The 25,299-nt window shown below is 46.2% G+C and overlaps 1 protein-coding gene and 1 long non-coding RNA gene across 5 annotated transcripts; one reads left to right on the top strand and one right to left on the bottom strand.

Moving 5' to 3' along the window:
- LOC145721225 (uncharacterized) lies at nucleotides 1-23,163 on the bottom strand. Of its 3 annotated transcripts, none has more exons than XR_014144782.1 (6): nucleotides 22,860-23,163; nucleotides 22,396-22,650; nucleotides 22,230-22,287; nucleotides 22,032-22,142; nucleotides 12,756-17,558; nucleotides 1-13 (listed from the first exon to the last, which is right to left on the bottom strand). It is a non-coding gene; the product is annotated as an uncharacterized LOC145721225 (long non-coding RNA). The 3 variants fall into 3 exon arrangements; XR_014144783.1 differs by lacking the exon at nucleotides 1-13 and adding an exon at nucleotides 10,783-10,797 and having other exon boundaries at nucleotides 12,779-17,558; XR_014144784.1 differs by lacking the exon at nucleotides 1-13 and having other exon boundaries at nucleotides 13,844-13,988; nucleotides 16,581-17,558; nucleotides 22,860-22,874.
- Nucleotides 387-16,403, top strand: SYNC (syncoilin, intermediate filament protein). 2 transcript variants are annotated; one of them, XM_081817995.1, is made up of 5 exons: nucleotides 387-565; nucleotides 5,922-7,074; nucleotides 13,983-14,107; nucleotides 14,285-14,361; nucleotides 15,500-16,403. In XM_081817995.1, exons 1-5 carry the CDS (start codon nucleotides 513-515, stop codon nucleotides 15,508-15,510), a joined length of 1,419 nt encoding a protein of 472 aa, XP_081674121.1. In that variant the 5' UTR covers nucleotides 387-512; the 3' UTR covers nucleotides 15,511-16,403. The 2 variants fall into 2 exon arrangements, with proteins under 2 accessions (XP_081674121.1, XP_081674122.1); XM_081817996.1 differs by lacking the exon at nucleotides 14,285-14,361.
- Nucleotides 23,164-25,299: the final 2,136 nt, after the last annotated feature.

The following is a 25,299-nucleotide window of genomic DNA, read 5'->3' as shown; positions in this document are numbered from 1 at the left end:
TCCTCCCCCAGCCCTTCAGGACAGCTGCGGGACACGGCGCTCTGGCCTCTCCTCCGCCCCCCCCCCCGCCCCCGCCGCGGGTGGGGATCGCAGGGCGCCGAGCTGTGCGCGCTGGGGTGCTGGGTCCCTCTCAGTCCCCCACCCCAAACCCCTGCCCCCGCCGGCCGGGCAGGAGCAGTGCTCTCCCGGGGCCGCAGAGCCACCCTCCTCCCCGGCCCCCCGCAACTGGGACCCTTGGAAAGAAAGGGTGAAGGGAAAGAAGGTTCGGGAAGAGCTCGGGGCGGGCCGGTCTGGGCGACGCCGATCGGCCACCCCCCACCCCCGCCCCCGGCCGCGCGGCCCGCTCCCTCCTCCCGCGGGCGGGAGCTGGGGCCAAGTGGGCGCGCCCGGCCCGGGGCGGGCGGGATCCGGTGTCGGCGGCAGCTGCCAGTGCGGCGGGCGCGGGCGCGGAGTGAGCGGCCTGCGGGGCCGGCTATTAATAACGCGGCCGCCCAGCCCGGGGTCGCGCAGCCATGGCCAGCCCGGAGCCCCGGCACGGCGGGGACGGCGCCGCCCAGGCCGCGAGGTAGGACCGTGCAGGGCCCGCGTCGCCGTCCAGTGGGGAGGGGGCGCTGGAGGAGCCCCCCTTCCCCCCCCCGCGAGCACCTTTGTCCTGGCTGCGGGTGGTGGGCCAGCCGGGGTGTGGTACTGACACCGGGCGGAGCCACCGGCCGAGGAGGGTGGGGGAGGCCCGGGGTCCCGGCACCTCCGCTTGTCCGTGGCTTTTTATAGCCCCCACCCCCGCCTCTTCCCGGGCCTGGGTGAGAATGAGCCCTTTCGGACTGGTGGGCATCAACCATCAAATGCCACTGGGCCGGAGTGGCCAAGGACGCTGCTGGCTCCTCGCTTTCCTTCATGTCTCACCCCAAATGCAACTGGAGAGGAGGCCTCCGGTTGCCGAATTCGCCGTGTGGAAGAGACTTGGTGCAGGCTGGGCGGCTGCCAGCCTGGAGTTACGAGTCTGTTCTGGCAGCTCGCTCTCTCTTGTTTGAGATCTGCGATGGGGGCTGGGGGTGGGGAGGGTCGCCCGTCCCAGGCCGGGAGGAGGACCTTGGCAGCCGGCCGAGGCCCTCCCGGGACCATCCACACTGCCAGCTCGCCACTGCTTAGGGGGAAAGGGCCTGTGGCTCAGGGATTTGGGGCCAGCAGGGAGGATTTCTGCCCCAGGTCAGACTGTACCCCGAAGAGGTGGAGGTGCACACACACCCACACCGTCCCCTTCGGTGTCACACACAGTGCAAAGCTGAGCATAGTTTTACACACACGACCACTTGTACGGCCACACACACAGGAGTACACGCAGCCAGGTACACACCGACTCATGCCCGCGCCGGGTCAGGGTCACAGACACTCCTGGCCGTGGCGTTGATGCAGCGTCGGGAGCTGCTGCAGTCCTTCAGCACCAGGGACCGAGCGGCAGAGGCAGGCAGCTTGGAGCCCAAGGAAGCCTGAGGTCAGGGCCCCCAGCTGAGCCGGCTCGCCAGCCCCTAGACCCCCCATACTCTACTTTCCCCAGCTCTGAGAGAGAGACAGCTGTGTGAGGGCAGTCTCTAGCAGAGGCCTGGCGCTGCGGGGGGACGGGGGGGGGGTGACGGCGGCCACCACAGTGTGTGGGGTAACAGCGCTGCCTGGGGGTCAGGGGGACAGGGTTCTACGTCCAGCTGGGCCACTTGACCTTGGGCAAGTTTCCTCCTTGGACCCCAGTCAGCTTCTGCCTGACTTCCCTCTACAGAGCCCCACCCTGAGGTGCCCAGGGAATGAGAGCACTACTTGTCCTTAGGAAATGGACTCTCAGGGGACACGGACACACTCACTGCTGTAATACAGAGCGCTAAGTGCAAAGATGAGCTGCACACAGAGGGCCTTGAGAACGCCATAATGGGTCTGTCTGCAAAATACTTTGGGGGAGAGATGCAGTTTGAGCAGGGCTTGAAGGATGAGCAGACATTTACGAGTAGGTAAATAAGTCTATTTTGAATGCTATGCTGCGTTAGCCCTGCTGTAGCTGTTGCACCTGTTGTAGAACTCAGGGCTGTTCTGGGAGCAGAGGGGTCAGCGGGAGCTCCATCCAGCTTTGGAGCCGGAGGCCGTCTTCTGCAAGCTCCACCACTTACTTACAAGTCGTGGAACTTTGAGTTCTTGACTCAGTGCTTTGGTTTCCTCACGTACAAAATGGGGGTAAAAGATGAGCCTCATGTACCTGACTATTCGTGTGAAAGACTTGGAATCCTGCCTTGAACACAGTTCCGTCATTCCAGGAGAGAGGACTCAGCAAGAGCGTGTGAGGGCCGTCTGCTGGGAAAGCAGGGGCCCTACTGAGGACCGAAGGGGGTCTGGCTGGCTGAGCAGGTGCATCCTTCCTGGCGCTAGGAGCTCTACCTTTCCAGGTAGTGCAAGGCTGTTCGCTAATCCGGTGGCCTACAGTAAGCTGTATTTTCTCAGCTGGATCCTTTAGACATAGTGGGCTAGGAGTAGGAGGTGTGAAAATGTTGCCGCATGTTCTGGATTGTCAAGCCCTGGGTGGGTGGCAGGGAGTAGTGCGAGCTGAGGCTGAAAAGGTATGTTGGGGCCACATGGTTAAGGGCTTTGAATCTATGCTAGGCAGTGGGCTGTCCGTGCGTGAAGTGGTGCGCCCCGGCTACGTTCTGGCAAGCTGTGGCACTGTAGAGAATGGACAGGCGTGAGAAGGAAGAAAGCCCGTCAGAAGGCTCTCACGCAAGTGCAGGTGTGTGGTGATGACTTGGAGTAGGGCCCCGGCAAGGGGGTGAGGAGGGGCCAGAGACTGAAGACTTTCTGAGATCGGTCAGTTCTCAGCGAGTTGGCTACATGGGTGAGGGAAAGAGCTGCTTAAGGATTCTTTGCCTCCTCAACCCGCTGTATGGGGCTGTGCTTCTCCGAGCTGGAGAATACAGGTGTAGCAAGCCCAGGGAGGAGGACAGTTTGAGATGCCAAGTGACACCAGCTGAAGCGATCTAAACAACACCCTCTCTGGTAGAGGGACGGGGACGAACTAATTAGGTGACTGTGGAGGCTGTCTTCAAGCTTTAGGTTTCAGTGCAGGTGCTGGGTGGTGTGAGGCCAGGGACGTCCGGGGCCTGGTGAAGCCACACTTGTGGTTTCCTGAGGGCTACCATGAGACACAGAATGGGAAGCCAGGGATTCCTGGGGTGTTAGAGAGGAGGACAGAATACACAATGATTTAGAAGAAAAATAATCTGGGGGCGCCTGGGTGGCTCAGTCAGTTAAGCGTCTGACTCGATTTCAGCTCAGGTCATGATCTCATGGTTGTGGGATCCAGCCCCTTGTCAGGCTCCGTGCTCAGCATGGAGTCCGCTTGAGATTCTCTCTCTCCCTCTGCCTCTGGTCCTCCCCCTGCTTGCGCATGCTCTGTCTCTCTCTCTCTCAAAATAAATAAATCAAATCTTAGAATAAAAATAATCTGTAGTGGGAACTTGGAGCTAAGATATAGAGCTTAAAACCTGGACACAAGTAGGCCTTTTCTTTTTTTTTTAAGATAGATGTGTATATATATATACATATACATATACATATATATATATATATATTTTTATTTGAGAGAGAGAGAGAGAGCGAGCACGAGTGGGGTGAGGGGCAGAGGGAGAAGCAGACTCCCTGCTGAGCAGGGAGCCCGATGCGGGCCTGAATCTGGGACTCCAGGATCATGACCTGAGCCAAAGGCAGACACTTAACCGACTGAGCCACCAGGCACCCCACAAGTAAGCTTTTTCAAGACATAAATTCTTTGATACAGGGGCTTTTCATTTATACTTTATATCTAAAGTAGTTTTCTTTAAAACTATACTCAGATTTAGACTGTCTTATAACTGGTGCCCAAGGAGTATCTGAGTTCCCTTGAGCAAACTACTTAATCTCTCTTTTTTTTAAATTTATTTATTTGACAGAGAGAGAGACAGCGAGAGAGGGAACACAAGCAGGGGGAGCAGGAGAGGGAGAAGGAAGCAGGCTACCCTCTGATCAGGGAGCCCGATACGGGGTCAAGCCCAGGACCCTGGGATCATAACCTGAGCCGAAGGCAGACGCCCAACGACTGAGCCACCCAGGCGCCCCACATATAAGACCTTTATAAGTATAATTTATTGTTATTTCCATGGTATTTTATATTTTCAAAGAACTGCTCAGAGATCCAAGGCAGGTAAGATGCATTGGAAACAGGAAGGACCAAAGCCATCTGAAGGCCAAAGAAGCAGGAGGCTATTCCTTAACAGGAACTGGTTGAGCTAGCAGGCAACTGGCCGCTGGGTTAAGGAGCTTCTCCGTCAGAATCACAGAATCTGAATTCAAGAGCCTTTGACAGGCCAGAGGATGGGCCAGTCCTAACAAGATGAATGAAGTTTTGTTTTGTTCTGTTCTGTTTTATTTTGGAGAGGGAGGGGGGGATGGGAAGGGGCAAAGGAAGAGAAAGAATCTCAAGCAGGCGCCACGCCCAGAGAAGAGCCCAACGTGGGGCTCAATCCCAGAGCCCTTAGTCAAATGCCTAACCAGTTGAGCCACCCAGACGCCCCAACAAGAGGAATGAAGTTTTACAGGAACAAGAGATGTGATTTAAAAGCACTTGGTGTGAAAAAGTCTTAAGGCTTTTAGTCAAACTCACTATTTGTCAACAATATGATAGAGCTGTTCTATGTTGGCAATATTAGCCTTTATCAATAGGAGTATAGTGTCCAGAGATTCACTGCTCAGAACACATCTGGGTACTCTTTCCAATACCCATCCCCAAGGGACAGTGACAATTTGGAGCCTCGTCAAAAAGAAGTGATCCAAATGAGGAGGGCACTGGACACTTTGGCATGCATGGAATAATTGAAAGATGTTACTGTTCTTTAGGTGTCTAAAGAACTTACATGAGAAAGTAGTTAGGTTTGTCTAGAAAGAGGATTCTAGAAAGAGGAATCAAGTCTAGGTAAAAAATGCAGACAAGGAGCGCCTGGGTGGCTCAGTCGGATAAGTGTCTGACTCTTGGTTTTGGCTCAGGTTGTGATCTCAGGGTTGTGAGATTGAGCCCCGAGTTGGGCTCTGTGCTCCGCGTGGAGTCTGCTTAAGTTTCTGTCTCCTTCTCCCTCTGTTCCTCCTGCCATCCTCACTCTCTCTCTCCCTAGAATAAATAAATCTTTAAAAAAAAATATTCCATCCATTTACTTGACAGAGTGAGCGAGCCAAACAGGGGGAGCGGCAGGCAGAGGGAGAGGGAGAAGCAGGCTCCTTACTGAGCAGGGAGCCCAATTTGGGGCTCAATCCCGGGACCCTGGGATCCTGACCTGAGCCAAAGGCAGACGCTTAACCAACTGAGCCAGCCAGGTGCCCCTAAAATAAATAAATCTTTTAAAAAATATTGCTGAGGGGCGCCTGGGTGGCTCAGTTGGTTGGGCATCTGTCTTTGGCTCGGGTCATGGTCCCAGGGTCCTGGGATCGAGCCCCACGTAGGGCTCCCCACTCGTCGGGAAGCCTGCTTCTCCCTCTCCCTCTGCTCCCCCTGCTTGTCCTCACTCTCTCTCTCTGTCAAATAAATTAATAAAGTCTTTAAAAAAAATTAAATTAAATTAAAATTAAAAAATTGCAGAGAAGGTTTTACTTCAACACTAGAATTTTCTTATGACAGCGGAACAAATCGTGGCGGCTCAGGTGTGAGTGTCCCGGCCTTGAAGGTATGTATGTATGTAAGCAGAGACGAGACACTGACATCATGGGGATGCTGTCAGGGGACCTGAGCGATGCGTGGATGGGGGCGGGAGCAGACACGTGCCCTCTTGAGATGTACAACCCGGATATAACCCTAAAGGCTCCCATTGCCAACCATCCTGGGATTGTGGCTGTCCTCTCACTTTAAGTCATTTCTCTTGCAGGGAAACAAGAGCAGAAGCCAGTTCTCCTCTTGAAGAAGAGAACTCTGAATCCCCCCCTGAGGTGGGGACTTTGGACCCAGAAGTGAGTCTGTCTTTGAAGGGGACCTTGAACTTAGAGGACATTCTCTACCTGGGGGACAAAGGTGACCTCGATGAGATAGATGAGACACTGTGTGTGGAAGAGACGGAGAAGCCCGAGGAGACACTGCACATCGAGGAGACCAGGCAGCCAGGGGAGGCCCTGGATGTGGACGAGCCTGCGAAGCCAGAGGAGATCCTCTATGTGGAAGAGCCCGCGAAGCCAGAAGAGACCGCAAGCCCAGAGCAGACCGGTGATGGGGGAGAGACGGGCACGAGCGAGGAGACAGCTCGCCCTGAGGAGGGCCTCAGCGCCGGGCCTAGTCCCAGCACAGAGGGTCTGAGCATAGAGGATCTGGAACTGCTGGAGGAGCGTTTCCAGCAGTGTGTCCAAGCTGTGGCCCAGCTGGAAGGGGAGAGGGACCAGCTCATCCACGAGCTGGTGTTGCTCCGGGAACCAGCCCTGCAGGAGGTGCAGCAGGTCCACCAGGACATCCTGGCTGCCTACAAGCTGCACGCCCAGGCGGAGCTGGAGAGGGATGGGCTAAGGGAGGAGATCCGGCTGGTCAAGCAGAGGCTCTTCAAGGTGACCAAGGAGTGTGTGGCCTGCCAGTACCAGCTGGAGTGCCGCCGGCAGGACGTGGCCCAGTTTGCCGAGCTCCGGGACGCGCTGACCACCCGGGCGGCCCAGCTCTCCGAGGAACTGGTCCAGCTCCGGGAGGCCTACCGGAGGCAGAAGGAGCAGCTACGGCAACAACTAGAAGCCCCTCCAAGCCAGAGGGACGAGCACTTTCTCCAGGAGAGCCGGCGGCTCTCTGCCCAGTTTGAGAACCTCATGGCGGAGAGCCGCCAGGGCCTGGAGGAGGAGTATGAGCCTCAGCTGCTGCGCCTTCTAGAGAGGAAAGAAGCTGCGGCCAAAGCTCTACAGAAAACCCAGGCCGAGATCCAAGAGATGAAGGAGGCTCTGAGACCCCTGCAAGCAGAGGCCCGGCAGCTCCAGCTGCAGAACAGGAACGTGGAGGAGCAGATCAGGCTTGTGAGGCACAAGCGAGATGAGGAGGTGCAGCAGTACCGGGTAGGGCCCTGGGCGCCCGCACAAGTGCAGCCCGTTAGCCGGGGAAGGAGGACGTGACCGGAGCCAAAAGTCTTCCGGGCACTTTGAAGGATCCTCTCTCGTGTGGGAAGAACAGCTTACTCCTTGGGGCGTCCACTCACTTCCTTACTCCACTCTTCATTCCACTCAGTCAGGCCCGTGCTAGGGGCTGAGAACAGTCTGCACCCCTAGTGCATGCAGCACCCCGACACCGTCGTCACTCGGTCCTCTCGTTAATCCTCCGAATCAAGGATTACCGCTTTCATAGATGAGGAAACAGGCTCAGTGAGCTGGGGATTTTCTTTTTTTTTTTTTAAGATTTTATTTGTTTGTTTATTTATTTTATTATTATTATTTTTAAAGATTTTTATTTATTTGGCAGAGACACAGCGAGAAAGGGAACACAAGCAGGGGGAGTGGGGGAGGGAGAAGCAGGCTTCCCGCTGAGCAGGGAGCCCAACGTGGGGCTCGATCCCAGGACCCTGGGACCATGACCTGAGCCAAAGGCAGACGCTTAACCACTGAGCTACCCAGGCGCCCCTGAGCTGGGGATTTTTGCCCCCTGATCTGACCAACCCTGAATATTTCAGTGCACTTTCCACAGTACAGTTTTCCAATTCTGCATGAATCGTGCTTGAGTAGAGAGAGCAAGAGGGGCGAGGCTAGGCGGGATGTTCCTTCTCTCCCTCCCCGTGTATTCATCCTCAAGTCTCACCTGTCCCATCTCTGCCTGAAGCTTCCCAGTTTTAAAATTGGGATGAGGGACACCTGGCTGGCTCTGTTCAGTAGGGCACGCAACTCTTGATCTCGAGGTTATGAGTTCGAGCCCTACACTGGGTGTAGAGATTACTTAAAAACACACACATACAACTGGGACGAAATCTATAAAGCTCTAGTCCTCATTTTCTTTTTTAGTGCATTGTCACCATTTCGCTTGTATTCGAGTTACTTCTGATTAAGTGTGAGCCAGTTTTTTGGTTTGTTTTTTTAAGATTTTATTTATTTACTTGTCAGAGAGACAGAGAACACAAGCAGAGGGAGCAGCAGGGAGAGGGAGAAGCAGGCTTCTCCCTGCTGAGCAGGGAGCCCTATGCGGGGCTCGATCCCAGGACCCTGGGATCATGACCTGAGCTGAAGGCAGACGCTTAACTGACTGAGCCACCCAGGTGCCCCCTAATCTCTTTATAGGCAGAGTGGGATATAAATACTAAGTGAAAACACAATTTTGTCTGTCTCCCACAGACTGTGAGCTTTCAGAAGGGAGTATGGTTTACTTACTTCTGCCACTCCGGCTCAGGGGACATATCAGTTAAGTGCTGACGTAAGCACCGCGGACCACTGTGAGAGCCTTTCAGAGCAGTATTTTCATCTTTTGAAATACACGTTCCTTTGGATAAATTTAAAAAGCTTACGCCCTTCCAGATATTCTGATACATCCTTCAAGGAACAGGTCCCCTGTTGAAAACGGCTGCATTCACTTCACTTAAGATTTTGTCAAGCTTTCTATAGCTTGTATTATGAAAGCAATGGAGCTTTTGGTCCTAATAGTGAATGTATTGTGTACTACCCTCAATCCCCTCCCCCACTGCTTTTTTATTGGTTCACAATCTAGTGAAAGAGCGTTTTTTTTGTTGTTTTTTTTTTAATAAATACTATCCTTAATAGCTTGTACTCAGACAATAATTGTAACCTGGGGAGAAAGCAGCATGTGATTTAAGAGAGGTGCAGCTAAAAGTGCTATAGGATAACGAAATTATTTTAGTCATCGGTTAAGGCACAGAACACTTCATGGAAGAATGGGTATTATTTGAGCTGGGTACTGAAGTTTAGGCAAGACCTAGACCAGTGTTGTCCAAAAGAAATACGCAAGCCACATACAGAATTTTAAACTTTCTAGTAGTCACATTAAAAAAGTAAAAAGAAATAGATGAAGGTAATTTTAATATATTTGACACAACATATGCAAAATATGTGAGAGGTGAAAAACTGAAAGGTGGGGTGCCAGGGTGGCTCAGGTCATGATCCTGGGGTCCTGGGATGGAGCACCCCTCCCCAGGGTCGGGCTCTTGCTCAGTGGGGAGTCTGCTTCTCCTTCTGCCCCTCCCCCAATCTCGCTCGCTCTCACTCTGTCTCAAATAAATAAAAGAAAAGAAAAAGAAAAAGAAACTGAAAGGTGATTTGAGATCATATTGGACTCTGAAATCCAGACGAGGGAATGTGGATTTCATTCAGTCGTCAGCTGCATCAGTAAAGGGAGTAATATGATCGCCTCTCTACTTATAGAAAAATTCCTGGTGGCAGTGTGCAAAATGAGCTGGAGACCTAGAAGCTAGGGACTAATTAGGAAGCTATGATAGGTAAGAGGAAAAAATGGTAGGGGGAATACAAGAAAGGGGATGGATTCGAGAACAAATGCAGGATAAACGTGGCCACTGAATGAAGGGGGCGGAGGTGAGAAGTCACAGAGGGTGTTGAGACCTCAGGCAAGGCTCACTGGGACAGTGGTGCCATCAACAGGGAATCCTCTGGGGGAGCTTTTTGTTATTTAAATATTTAATTTATTTGAGAGAGAGCATGAGCAGGGGGAGGAGCAGAGGGAGAGGGACAAACAGACTCTGTGTTGAGCGCAGAGCCTGACATGGGGCTCAATCTCACGACCTGAGCCAAAATCAAGTCAGGCACCCAACCCAACCAACTGAGCCACCCAGGCGCTCCCTTTGGGGGAGTTTTCTGACACAAAATGAGGGTTGTAGAATGTTTCCCCCCTTGGGGTGTCTGGGTGGCTCAGTTGGTTAAGCATCTGCCTTCGGCTCAGGTCATGGTCCCAGGGTCCTGGGATCGAGCCCCACATTGGGCTCCCTGCTCCGCGGGAAGCCTGCTTCTCCCTCTCCCACTCCCCCTGCTTGTGTTCCCTCTCTTGCTCGGTCTCTCTGTGTAAAATAAATAAAATCTTAAAAAAAAAAAAAAAAAAAAGAATGTCCCCCCCCTGTGATTTTCATCAGGGTACTGGATTTGTTTCAGATCTGATGGTCGCTGCAGGTTTCCAAAGATCATTCTATGAAAAACACGCTTGATGAAATGTCTCCTATTGCTGTATCATAAAGTGGGAATCAAGGTCTAAGTGAGCAAATTCTTTCTGAAATGGCTTCCCAGACTGTTTGCCAAAGGTCACTTACGGCATCTGACTACTTTTCAAGGGTACACTTCACTCTTGCAGTTGTAAACTTTGCCTCTTTCATCGCCATCACCTGTTCATTCAACAAATACTTTCTTAGTGCCTACTTACCATGTGCCAGGCAGTGAGTTAGGTGCTGGCAGAGAAGAAGATGAGAAATGGCTCGGAGAGGGGGGGTAGTTCCTGCCCTCAAATGGTTTATAGTCCAGGAAGGATACCAGATAAAATGAATATATTTCATAAAATCTAAGACACTTGTTTTTAAAATGCACCCTGACCTGAGATGTTAAAATGTGAAAGCCTTAGAATCAATGAAATAATATTCTTCAATGTAATAAACACTGTAATAGTTGTAGGAATAAGGCACTGTACCAGTGAAGTAGATTTGTGAATCCCAAGTGCCTTGGGAAGCCTTGGGAAGCAAAGGGGAAATTTCATGAGGATTAACAACAGCTAGCATAATTTTAGTTCTTTACATGTATTAATTCATTTAATCCTTACCTGTCTGTGAGATAGGTACGAATTAGTCACTGTGAAAAATAAGAGAGATGAGACAAAAAAGTTAAGTCATTTCTTCAGGGTTATATGGCTAGGAAGTGATGGAAGGAGGATTCTGACCCTGGGCAATCTAGCTCAAGTTCACATTCAACTTCCACAAGGTGTTTGAGCTGAGCGTTGAAGAATCAATCCATTGGGTAGACAAGGGAAAGGCATTCCAGGCAGAGGGAACAGCTTACACAAAAGCATAGAAACACAAAAAGACATTGTTAAGGGAAGTGAGCTCAGTGTGGCTGAATCATAAAGAATGTAAGCAGTAGACAGATGTGGCTGGAGAGGTAGATTGGGACCGGAGTGTAAAGGGTTTGATGTGTTCAGTCAGTGGTTTTCAAAAAAAAGGGTTTCCTCCAAAGCCACAGACCCGTTTCCCCCAAACGGAATCTTATGTGGAATGGCAAGAGGAGCTGCTTTCTGTGGCAAGGGCACTTCAATATGGCCTCCTCCTGGGGTTTCATGCCCAAGTCTGAGGACCACCGAAGAGCCGATAGATAAGGAGGCGGCGAAGCCGTTGTACAGCCTGAGCCCTAAGCCAGTGGCAAATCCTGGCTCTACCACTTTTTTAAACTAATCTCTACACCCAACATGGGGCTCAAACTCACGACCCTGAGATCAAGAGCCGTTTGAGCGGCTCTTCCGACTGAGCCAGCCAGGCGCCCCTGGCTCTACCACTTCTAACTGGGAAACTTTGGACAAATTACCTAACCTGTGACTCCAGTCCCTCACATGTAAACTGGGATTAGTAATAATTCACATCACAGGGCTCTTGCAAGGAATGAGGTCATATTTGTGAAGCATTTCCAATGGTGCCTGGCACATAGGTATGTGCTCTTAAAAATGGCAGTGTGCAGGATGAATTGAGAGAGCCTGGAAAGACCACTTTGAGGGAGAGATAACGTAAGATACGTGAAGTAAAATATTTGCGTAGGATTTGGTGACTGGTGCAGTAGGTGGTACAAGGAATTTGCTGAGAACATTGTCAAAGTTTTTAGCTGAAAATGGTAGGTCGCTTATGCTGAACTATGGAATGTTTACTCTATCTACATATTTCACAGCAAGCATTATGTGTAGGGTGCTGGACAGGAACCTACCATCTGACTGGGAGTTAGACATGAATAAAAAAGATAGTGATACAACATAGCAGCCACTGTTTAGGTGACAGACCCTAGTTCTAGTACCTGAGAGCCAGCCACACGTGGCCTGCAGCGGCTTTCATTCAACACGGTGCAGGCTAGGGCGAAGGGTTCGTACGAAGAATGATGGAGGTTCTAGTTAGAGGTAGGGGTCAAACTAGAGGGGTCTGAATGCCAGACTAAAAAGATGGAAAGCCTTTGAAAGACTGAGCTGATAAAGCAGTTTTTGGAAAGTTAATCTGGTTGGTGCTACCCAGCATTAAGACTGGAGGTCGTGTTTAATGCCAGTCGCCATAGCAGTATTTACTTCTTTCTGTGACACCGTTCCTCCGTCAGTTTATCGCTGATGGTACAGACTGCCTTCCCAAGCATATACCTTTATGCCTCACCAAAATACAGGTTTGCTGGCTTGGGAAACTGGGGCAGAGGTATGCAGATGCTTCCCTTCAGAAGACAGGCTTAGATGCTAAGGCTGCGTCTCTGTGTGGTGCCGAAGTATGGCTAAGGCGCTAAAAAAAGGCCTTTTGATTAAGGCTGATGGACGTTGAGATTCAGCCAGAGTATCAAACACTGCAGACTGATGTGCTACAGGTATACCAAGGGTGACTCAGAGAACCAATTAGTTAGACCCTTCTAATAACGGCATGTACCCAAACTGGATTCCTGTCTTCTTCTTCTTCAAAATCTGAGGTGAAATCATTACCCCTTTAAAATAGGCCTTCCAACTTCAACTTCCCTTCCCTTCCCATCTCCCTCATGCTTCCCGAGGATCCACGCCAGCTAGCAGCTATGCCAGAGACTGACTGGCTGACATCTTCCTTACCTCACTCCTCAGGCATTAATCCTGGGCAGAGACAGTTTACAGAACATATCCTGTCTGGTTTTGGCAGAATGGGAAACAGTTATCTTACGGCTCCTGAGGGCCTCCAGGGCATTGCTTCTTCATCTTCCAATTTAGCATTTTGGAATGAATTCAGTCTTTTAGTGTAATGAGTACAGGATATAGGAAATTAACCATTGTGATAGCCAACATCCTAATAAAGCACCTATTTGCATAGGATGTTACAGTTAAGTACCAGGTAGAGCTATCTTGGTCTTGAAGGAGGTTCAAATATAAAACTTGTATTTACTGTTTTTCCTGTAAACAACTGGACTTCTAGTACTTGAACTCTCCTGGAATTACAGTTAATAATTGCTTACAAAGAATTTTTTTTCTTTTTTTTTTAAGCTCCACACCCAACACGGGGCTCGAACTTAGAACACTGTGATCAAGAGTTGCATGTTCCACAGACTTGAGCCAGCCAGGTGCCCCAAGACTTGGTTTCCTTTAACTTAAGTTGCAGGATGATATAAAAACTGATTATCCTAATAGAAACAAACTTGCACAAGCCAGAGGTCCATGAAACTCTCAGCACACCAACTAGAGGACCAAAATCCTCCCCCACACTTAAAACTGCAAAATAGGGGCACCTGGGTGGCTCAGTCGTTAAGCATCTGCCTTCGGCTCAGGTCATGATCCCAGGGTCCTGGGATCGAGCCCCACGTCAGGCTCCCTGCTCCGTGGGAAGCCTGCTTCTCCCTCTCCCACTCCCCCTGCTTATATTCCCTCTCTTGCTGTCTCTCTGTGGCAAATAAAATCTTTTAAAAACAAAACTCCAAAACAAAACAAAACCCCTCTGCAAAACAAAACAAAAATCCCTCTGAGCACCCACCCACCCTTTGCAGGATTCTATTAAACAGTCATCTGCGGGTACAGACAAGACCCCTTTTAGGTCACCATTGGCAAGAGTAGGATCGCTTTGTCCAAACACCTCTTTGAACCTCAGATTCTCAACCTCAATACTGGTGTGAAGGTTAAACCATGTGTAAAAAAGTGCTTTATCAACTGTAACGGACAATGTTCATTTTTTACTATTCTGTTCATTAGAGATGTTCTTGGCCTTCTTTTACTATTCTGTTCATTAGAGATGTTCTTGGCCTTCTTTTACTATTCTTCATTAGAGATGTTCTTGGCCTTCTCACTGCAGGAACAGCTGGAGGAAATGGAAGAACGACAGAGGCAGTTAAGGAGCGGGGTGCAACTCCAGCAACAGAAGAACAAAGAGATGGAGCAGCTAAGGATCAGCCTTGCTGAAGAGCTCTCCACTTATAAGTCAGTTTCTGCTGCTACTCAGATCTTAACCAACACTGGCTGAGGGGATGGTGGTGAGGGCAGATGTTGCTCGGGGGAAATTTCACTTAACAGGGAAAAGCAAAAAAGTGACTTGGGAAATGATTTCCAAATTGTGCTCATTCATGACAGATGGAAAATGGATCTCTTTTTTTAAAGGGCTATGCTACCCAAGAGCCTGGGACAGGCTAACGCTCCCACTTCTCAGGCAGGTGGAACCGAGACACAGTCTCAAGGTGATCCTTGAGGGTGTAAGAGTGGTGTTTGCTTTATTGCTACTCCTAACTTAACAATACTAATGCCTTAAGAAAAGAGTGTGTCAAATGACAAGTCCATTAGGAGTAACGCATACCTCCACATTGCCTGGTTTAAGCATTCAGGGGTCACTTGGAATGTTTGTTTCTAGCAGGACTCAAAATATGCTCTATTTATCACCAGGAATTCTCTAACAGGATGACACATCCAGGCTCTGTGCATTCTTACTTTCCTTGGCCTATCCTACCCCGTCTGCTATTCATAAATAGCTTCCTTAGAATAGCAGAGAAGACAGTTATGCTACCTAATTCAGACTGTGACAAAGGAGGCCAAAAGGCTAAATTAATCTCGAAGTCATAAAGAAGGCTCAAGTGGATGTTGTTTATAGCCTGTGGGACAGGATTATTGCTTAATATATGAAACAAGCAAGACACCTATCCATTCATTTCTTTATATACTAATGTTCTTATATTCTGTATAAAGTCCTAGATTCTCTAGGATAAAGAAACTAAGGATTAAAAAAGGTCTGGGTCAAGTTGTATACTAGACAGATGCCCATAAATATTATTCTTAATTTCCTAGTTAATCTTGTGTCTTGGATACAAACTCACAAATAACAATTATAACTGATACTTTTCCTAACTTATTAGCATTTTCTTTTACGTGTTTTATCCAGGCATGACTGATTGCGCTTACTGTTTGGGAGATTAGAGAACCTTGTAATTGAGGAAAATGATATGTTAAACACCATTGTGTGGATCAGATTAAAAGTACAATAGGGAAAGGGCAACAACTCATCTTAAGAAACGAAACTACAGAACCCCAGTACTCTAATACCCATGTATGGTTAACCTGGGCAGAGAAAATCTCTAGCTAGCCCCTCCCATCACCACCACATAGGTCACCATTCATTCTATTTTGTAAATAGGAGGCACCCAAATAGGCATTTGGTGAGGAGAAATGCATCGCTAATCATATGTAAATTACACTCTAGCACTCTCCCCAGCTTAGCCAGCACTAACTAAACTTCCGAAGTTCGCTGTGATGAACTTTACACTGTATTATTTCAAGTTGCACCAAGTATGAACTTAATTCTTTTTTCTTTTCTCAACCTTGCAGGGGCTGTTTAGAAACGTATGGCCGAATCTGTAACCCAGAAACAACAAAAAACCTTTTAGTAAAGGATCACTAAGTACCCTTTGGACATACTTTTTTTCCAGAGAAGGGAGTGCCAAGGACTTGGCAAGCAATTCACCCTGGGAAAGTTACAAATACTGGCTGACCTGTTTTAAATGAACCTTCTGTCCTCTGGCAGCAACTCCCATGTGCACAGAGTAAATGATGGATGTATGGACACTTTAGTGTTGTGAAGAATGTATCTTGCGCCTTGTATTGACCCAAAACTTTTTGGAGCACAGGTAGGGTCAAAAGGCAGCAGATTTTCATGATATGGGTTTACAATTTGAATTCTTTTGTGCCATGAGTGTTAGACTTTAAAGTCTGTGTGGATTCCTACAGTTTACTCCTGTGTCAAGGTAATTTTCACTACACTCAGAACTACTGACTTGGAAAAAGAAACCAATCTAGATTTGAACCTAAAGGTTTAAGAATATTCAGATTTCCCCAAAGACTGTGCCTCATGAAAATGATTTTGGGTCAGAGTGATGTACTCTGTTAAACTGAGTGACTGGCAAAGAACCAGGCATTTTATCTGGTTATGGCACTTGGTGATAAAGACTTTCAAGAGCCTATTATTTCTAACCTCTAAATACAGGCTCCAGTGAAAAACATACTGGGGAGAGTCAACCTCTCTACGGGAAAAGGTTCAAACACCTTTTCCAAATATAAAGTCTGCCTTAAATGCTCTCTGCCACATTGCCTTTGACAGTCTTGGAAGTCCACGTAGTTCTCTAGGGACAGACTTCAAAAAGATGTTATGTTATCAAAGACTAATCTGTGTACCTCTGGCTCAGTGTTTCATGTCTTGCACTTTCCCTGGGAAGGAGTAAAGCTCTTTTCTATAGCTCTGGGTCTATTATATTTAATTCTGCTCTTGATAGTCGAAGACCATACACAGTAACTGTCCTCTGAACAACTCTTCAAGAAGCCAGACTGGTGTTTGATGAATGTTGTATACCAAATAAAACCCATCAGCATGGGGTTACGTAGAAAAGCAATTTATTCCATTATAAGCACTTACACAGTTAGTCATGGAGAGTAACAGGCCTGCTGGTGAAACAGGTCACCCAAAACAGAGATGGTACCAAACTAGTGGTCAAAGACTAACTCCTAAAAAAAAAAAAAAAAAAAAAAAAAAAAAAAAAAAAAAAAAAAAAAGCAACTCTTATCCAGGATTAATTTAATTTTAAAAACAAATACAAGCTATCAGTTCACTCTTCTCAACTGGACAGTCTACCTGTGGTATAACTGTCAGGTAAAAACATACATCTTTACAACTTGGTGGTCCCAAGTTTTTTAAAAAACCATTTCACAGAAAGGAAAGAAATATGAAATCAGCTCAAGAAATACACTAACAAGCAAAAATATATGGGGGAAAGAGGAACACATAGTTTTGACTTAACTGAAGAAACTGAGAGGAGACTGGTCTACATAGGAAAATGTGCATCCTGGAAAGTCAGGTGTGAAAATTTTAGAATAGGAATTTATATGACTTGAATCTCCCCCATTTCCTGAATAAAAATGACATCTTGTGGTATTTATACTTTTATACTTCATGGCTCAGACACCTACCTCACTTGGCTCTACTCCTTCCTTACTTTAGCCTTTACTTAAAGGAGTCTGAAAAACTTGGGGATATAGCCTAAGAAGAAAAATAACCACACATAATATTCCCCTTTCTGTGGCTACTTTAGACCTTTGTTACTAGAAAATTCCTAAAGAAAATTTAAATATAAGTCTGTGGCTTTACTGAATCAAGTCCCCCAGTTAATATTTAGAAAACACCCTCTGTTTGGGCTAATAACATTGTTGATGGTACCTATCATAGAGAGATAGCCAAACAAAGTCTGTGTCTCAAAACCAGTGTTAAATCAATCTCAGGGTTGAGAGGAAAAAAAAGGGGAGTCTAAAATCACAACAAGTGCAGACATATCTAGGACCCTTGTCCTTCTGGATCCACGCTTCCTTCAGGATCTTCATCATTATAAATGTTCTCTGCCTGCCCAAAAACAAGAAACAGAGAAAAAGATATTTAGTAAACATGAAGGATACTTCTTGAAGTTAAAGTTTCAAAAACAGACTAGGCCAGGGAGACAGATTGTGAGCCACAGTCTCTGTAGCAACTATTCAACTCTGCAGTTGCTGCATGAAAGCAGCCAGGGACCATCTGAAAATGAATGGGTATGAATGGCTGTGTCCCAACAAAAACAGGCAGCTGGCCCACAGGCCAACTAGATTAGGACATTCCCACAAAACTGAAGTACGGTTACTATTTGTCTTGATACTCAACCTTCAGGAGTCCTTCTACTGGACATTATTCACAAGAGTCACGAAGTAAAAACAACACAAATGTCCATTAAATGACCAATGAATAAATAAAAATGTTATCTGGCAATAAAAAAAAGCTAGTCACATATTGCATTTTTAATTTATATTAAACGTCCAGAACAGACAAATCCATAAAGTAGATTGGGGGTAATGCTGGGAGGACTGGAGGAAAATGGGGAGTGATGCTTAGTGGGTAGGGGGTTTTTCTGAGGGGTAAATTACTGTGATGACAGTTGTATAATTCTGTGATTATAAGAAAATAAATTAGAAAGTCTTCATTAAGAGCCCACCCTCAAACCATGGGTTTCAAAACTCAATTTATAATTTTTTTTTTTTAATTTATTTATTTGACAGAGAGATAGCACAAGTAGGCAGAGCGGCAGGCAGAGGGAAAGGGAGAAGCAGGTTCTCTGCTGAGCAGAGAGCCCGATGCGGGGCTCGATCCCAGGAGCCTGGAATCATGACCTGAGCTGCTTAACCGAATGAGCCACCCAGGCGCCCCAATTTATAAATATTTTTAAAAGAAAACTGCTTTAGCATAAAATAAACTCTACTTCTATTACTTGATGAAAAACTTGCATCCAAAGGCATAATCTTTTTTTTTTTTTTTTAAAGACTTTATTATTTATTCGACAGAGAGAGAGAGACAGCAAGAGTGGGAACACAAGCAGGGGGAGAAGGAGAAGCAGGCTCCCCGCAGAGCAGGGAGCCCGATGCGGGGCTCGATCCCAGGGTCCTGGGATCATGACCTGAGCCTAAGGCAGATGCCCAGTGACTGAGGCACCCAGGCGCCCGAAAGGCATAATCTTAAATACAGAAAACACTTTCATTTGGGCAAAGTTTACTGTTCTTACTTAGCACCTACTATGCACAAATCACTAGGCTACGTGCTGCAAAGGATGGGATAGTCTTCTCTTCAAAGAGCCTGTAATCTGACTGCAGGAATAGGAAAATATACAATTGTGTAATGTTTTCTGACGACAGATATATAGTCTCTTTTTCACCCAACTGAGTGTCTAACAATTCAATTCAATCCTGACACTAACTGCACCCGAAAGTAGCATCAGACTCCATAGGTTTAAGGGCGTAGTCCCACAAGACTATGATCCTCACTTCAGAGGCCAGAGTCAAGCCCTGAGTGCCTAGACTACCCATGCACTTCTGTCCAACTTGGCTATCAACTCAGGAGTTTCCACAAGCCATCCCCCTCCCCCCACCAACCCTGCCACCTTAGGTTTGATAATTTGCTGGAATGACTCCTGGAATCATGAACATGCCTTGCTTACTATTAGCAGTTTACTATACAGCTTACAACTCAGGAAACGCCAAATGGCAGTGAAGCACTGGGCAAGGTGAGAAGGGAACGCAAAGCTTCTAGGTCTTCTCTGGGCAGCATCAATATATTCAACAACCCGGAAGCTCATCGAATCAAGAGGGTACATAGAGCCTTTTCAACAGTTTTACAGAGCTCAATCCCCTCTGCCTGTGGGTGGGAGGGACTGAAAAGTTCTCCAATCACCTATTTGGTCTTTTGGGAGACCAACCCCATCCTGAGGCTTGCCAGTGGCCCTAAGTTACCTCCTTAGCCTAAACTCAGATGTGGCCAAAAGGGGCTCCTTATAAACAGCAACAGAGACTTCTACCACTGAGATAACCCCAAGGGTTTTAGGAACTTGGACAAAGACAAAATATTTACTTGTTTTACAATTCTTTTTTTTCTTTTACCACAACTCTAAAAAAACTGAGTAAAGGAACAACCTGGCCCGAAGGTGATATAGTTCAATCTCCTACAACATTCCCATGGCAACTACTAACATATCTTTAATTGACAGGCTATCCAAGGCAGCACATTTCACCTTCCTGTCAGAACTCTTAACTTTTTATATTAATTATACGTGGGTGTATTACAAGGAAAAAGGGGAGGTAGATCTTCTGTTTACACGTGTACTACATACTTATTATTACAAATTATAATACACCGAAATGTATAAAGAAATCCAAAAACTCCCTAAATATACCAGCCACATTATGACAAACAAGCGTCTAAACAGTTACATATAATTAAATTCAAGACTAGCTACAATAATTTTTACTTTTTAAAAAGTATTTACTTATTTATCTGAGAGGAAGAGGGAGAGAGGAAGAGAGAGTGTGCAAGTAAGGATGAGCAGGGGTGAAGGGGGGCGGAGGGAGAAGCAGACTCTCTGCTGAGCAGGGAGGCCGATATGGGCTTGATCCCAGGACTCTGGGATCATGACCTGAGCAGAAGGCAGTGCTTAACCAACTGAGCCACCCAGGCACTCAAGCTACAATAATTTTAATATGAGGGATTATAACATGATATTGTTCTACAATCCGCTTTTTCCCTACTTCATGTCATGAATATCTTATAAAAACTAAGCATATTTCTTTTTGATACATGATATTCCAAAGTATGGATATACCATATAATTTGTTAATCTCATAGGCCACAAAAACTCTCATTTCTTTTTCTTTTCATTTTATTTCTTTAACTTTGATTAATAGTGCTTTTTTTTTTATTTTATTTATTTGAGAGAGAGAGCACGAGAGGGGGGAGAGTCAGAGGGAGAAGCAGACTCCCTGCTGAGCAGGGAGCCCGATGTGGGACTCGATCCTGGGACTCCAGGGTCATGACCTGAGCTGAAGGCAGTCGCTTGACCAACTGAGCCACCCAGGTGCCCTAACAGTGCTATTCTTTAAGGAAGTTCTGTTTTAAAGATTTTTTATTTATCTGAGAGCGAGCGAGCGAGTGCACGCACAAGCAGGGGGAGCAGCAGAGGGAGAGGGAGAAGCAGGCTCCCTGCTGAACCGAAGGCAGACGCTCAACCAACTGAGCCACCCAGGCACCCCAAGAAAGTTCTGGTTATTAAAATATTTTTCCTCGGGCGCCTGGGTGGCTCAGTCGGTTAAGCGACTGCCTTCGGCTCAGGTCATGATCCTGGAGTCCCGGGATCGAGTCCTGCATCGGGCTCCCTTCTCAGCAGGGAGTCTGCTTCTCCCTCTGACCCTCCTCTCCCTCTCATGCTCTCTGTCTCTCATTCTCTCTCGCAAATAAATAAATAAAATCTTAAAAAAAAAAAAAAAAATTTTTCCTCATGTTGAGCCAAAACCTTTCCCCTGGAGCTTATTCCTGCCCCTAGATCTATCCTAAAACAACAAAATCTTTTTTCCAAATCTTTTCATTAATCAGGCTACCATCATTCAAAAGTTATGCAATTAAAAAAAATCTGTGGTAAAATACACATAAAATTGCCATCTTAACCATTTTTAAGTATACAGTTCAGTGGCATTAAGTCCATTCACCTTGTGTGCAACTGTCACCACCATCCATCTCCAAAAGGCAAGTGTTTCTTATATTGCTATATATTAGACATTACAGTTATCTTTATTATAAATCCCAAGCACTCTGGAAATTCAAAAAAGGGTAATTACTTCCCAACTGGGGTATAAAGAATAGCGATGTTTTTGGAATCTAGTAATATTTCGTGGAGAAATGGCAGTATCTGATGCTGTGCCATTGTGGTAGAAACTGTGCTAGGCAAGTTCAAAGCTACAAGCCACTTCAAAGGAATGACCATTCCCAAAGATTCAACTGCTAGTAAAGCAGGGAAAGCAGGAGGCCAGCAAGGAGGCTACTGCAATAGCCTAGCAAGTAGTAATGAGAACCTGACCAAAAACCAGGGTGTGGAGTAGAAACAGGAAAGCTGGGTACATAAGTGTGTATCAGTAAGATTAGTACAGATATGAGAAACAATGCAGATAGACAATGTAAAATCTGGTAAGTAAACCAGACCTAGAGGTGAATAGATAATGAAGAACTCTTGAGTTTTCAAGTTGGTTGAGCTGGGTGGGGGGGTGTGATGACACTGGAGCCATATAGGAAACAGGAAAATCAGGAGAAAACGGGAATAAGGAGAAGGGAGAGAGAAGTTTGAGATACTAGTGGGATAAGCAGATAAAGGTAATGAGCAGGCACTTGAAAATGATAAGGTGCAGCAAGTGCTAAAGTCACACTTGGGAGTAAACTAACCAGAGATACCAGTTGTTTTCATAAAGTCTATAAATATGAAGTGATACTACATCTCATTTACCTGATGTTCCCCGAATAAATGACAACACTTACCATTTGCCACACTTGCATGATATTGTCTTCTGATACAGAACAAATCACCCAAGGTTCATTGGGATTCCAGGAGAAATCAGATATCTTGGCAGTGTGACCACCATGAATAAACTGGAAGAGGGAGGAAAACAAAGATATGAAAAGCAGAGGGCAATAAACAATGGACTATTTTAATACTACTCAATGTGCAGAACATACCAACAATTCTGGTGGCCCATCTTCTGCATCTTCTGGGGATTGTTCCTCTCCAATTTTACTAGCACAAAAAGATTTTTAAAAAGTTAAAAGAGATTTATCCCAATTAACTAATTTGGAAAACTATAAATAAAGTAACTCCACAAAGAGTAACCAATACAAGACTTACCTTAAATCCCAGACATTCAGTCTGCGATCAGTACCACTGGAAGCCAAAATAGTCTCATTGTGAGGCGACCACTGAACCTATAGTAAGAATGAAGGAAATAGAAAAGCTGTTATTTAGAAAATGAAGTTCATTAATCAGGCTACCATCATTCAAAAGTTATGCAATTTAACATAAATGTTAAATGTTAACATTTAACAGTTTAAAAATTTCATAAATAAAAAAGAAATCAAAGTATTTTAGACATTATAATTAAAACTTGGGCGCCTGGGTGGCTCAGTTGGTTGAGCGACTGCCTTCGGCTCAGGTCATGATTCTGGAGTCCCGGGATCGAGTCCCGCATCGGGCTCCCTGCTCAGCAGGGAGTCTGCTTCTCCCTCTGACCCTCCTCCCTCTCATGCTCTCTGTCTCTCGTTCTCTCTCTCAAATAAATAAATAAAATCTTTAAAAAAAAAAAAAAAAAAAACCTGACAGCTGGAGGGGGTGTCTGGATGGCTCAGTTGGTTGGATCATGCAACTCTTGATCTCAGGGTTCTAAGTTCCAGCCCCAGTTTGGGTGCAGAGATTACTTAATAAGTAAATAATAAAAAAACAAAAAACAAAACAAAAAAACCCAAACAAACCTCCCCCCAACACACGAAAAAAAAAACCCAAAAACCAAAAAACACAAAAAAACCCTGATAGGTTATCTTCATACAAGAAACCATCTTACCTACCTATCACTAAACCCAGGATGTCAGCTTTTGTTCTACTTCATTATATGTACATAGATATATATCTATATCTATATATCTATATCTATATATATCTGTGTGTGAGTGTATGTGTGTTAAAGATTTTTAGGGGTGCCTGGGTGGCTCAGTTGGTTAAACGGCTGCCTTCAGCTCAGGTCATGATCTCAGGGTCCTGGGATCGAGCCCCGCATTGGGCTCCCTGCTCTGCGGGGAGTCTGCTTCTCCCTCGCTGGCGCTCTCTTTCATATAAATGAATAAAATCTTAAAAAAATAAAGATTTTTAATTTTAAGTAAACTATTTCATCATATATATATACACACACATATACATATACACACACATACATATACACACATACATACATATGCATATAGAACTTTTAATTTTTAAGTAAACTCTACACCCAATGTGGGGCTGGAACTTATGACCCTGAGATCAAGAGTCACATGTTCCACCTACTGAGTCAGTCAGATGCCCCTCATCTTATATTTTTGAAGATCTGATCTTAATCTAGTTTTACTAATTCTGGCTTCTGGCCAAATGTAATCCAATTCTGACCTTAGAACTAAAGTACGGAACACATACATACAGTATCTATTTTCTCAAGTGCTTATTATGAATTCAGTATTACACATAAAACTGATAAAAAACTAAAACAACAAAAAAAACCTGACTCCTTACAATAATGATTTTATTAAAGTTAGCTACCACACATACAACAATCACATACTGTTACACTGTTTGATAAGAAAGTCCTAGCTTCGGGCGCCTGGGTGGCTCAGTTGGTTAAGCAACTGCCTTCAGCTCAGGTCGTGATCCTGGAGTCCCAGGATCGAGTCCCACATCGGGCTCCCCCACTTAGTGGGGAGTCTGCTTCTCCCTCTGACCCTCTCCCCTCTCATGCTCTCTCAAATAAATAAATAAAATCTTTAAAAAAAAAGAAAGTCCTAGCTTCATGGTACAGATAAAAGGGCATTAGTGACCAATACTTAGGGAAGAATTTAGATACTCTCCAGGCAAGAACACCATTACAAACAAGAACAAAGAGACAGGATAAAGACAAAATGTTCACTGGAGCAGTCTAAGAGTAGAAAGTAAGGTTAAGTGAGACCAAGTGCATAGGAGTATGGCTCACCTAGAGCCTAATTCAGAGGCCCCTTTCACACACCGAAATTAACTTTGACCACCCTAAGTTCTTTTTCTTAAGATATATTTATTTATTTGACAGAGAGAGACAGAGGAGAGCGCACCAGCAGGGGGAGTGGCAGGCAGCGGGAGAAGCAGGATTTGATCCTAAGACCCTGGGACCATGATCTGAGCCGAAGGCAGCGGCTTAACAGACTAAGCCACCCAGGTGCGCCCCCTCCCATTTTTAAGATTTTATTTACTTGAGACAGAGAGAGAGAGAGAGAGAGAGCACAAGCTGGGAGGGGCAGAGGGAGAAGCAGACTCCTAACTGAGTAAGGAGCCCAATGTGGGGCTCAATCTCAGGACCTCAGAATCATGACCTGAGCCAAAGGCAGACCCTTAACTAACTGAGCTACCCACCCGTAAGTGCCCCCACCCTTTAGTTCTTAACACTTAACAATCTTCTGTTAGGTGAATCTAAATGGGCCTTTCCTTGCTATAAAACTGTAAGCTCTTTTTTAAAGATTTTATTTATTTATTTGACTGAGAGCGAGCGAGAGAAGGAACACAAGCAGGGGGAGTGGGAGAGGGAGAAGAAGGCTTCCTGCAGAGCAGGGAGCCCGACGCGGGGCTTGATCCCAGGACCCTGGGTTCATGACCTGAGTCGAAGGCAGACACTTAATGACTGAGCTACCCAGGCGCCCCCCAAAACTAGGTTCTTTTAGACTTTATCACCTCTTGACTGCTATGCGTCTAGTAGGAGAGAAATTGTTTGTTATGAGTTAATTATTCTCTGGGAATAAATCTTCATGGGAATAAATCTAAAAAGACGAAAAGGGGGGAAAAGCCCTAAACATCCCTGTAAATAGCATCTTGGGAGTTTATTTATTATTTATTTATTTATTTGTAAAGATTTTATTTATTTATTTGAGAGAGAGAATGAGAGATAGAGAGCACGAGAGGGAAGAGAGTCAGAGGGAGAAGCAGACCCCCCACTGAGCAGGGAGCCCGATATGGGACTCGATCCCGGGACTCCAGGATCAT

Source organism: Leptonychotes weddellii, chromosome 4 (assembly GCF_054177405.1).
Source record: "Leptonychotes weddellii isolate Sample4059 chromosome 4, ASM5417740v2, whole genome shotgun sequence".
NCBI lineage: Eukaryota > Metazoa > Chordata > Mammalia > Carnivora > Phocidae > Leptonychotes > Leptonychotes weddellii.
Note: the sequence above shows the minus strand (reverse complement) of the source record. Positions and strands in the feature narration are given on the sequence as shown.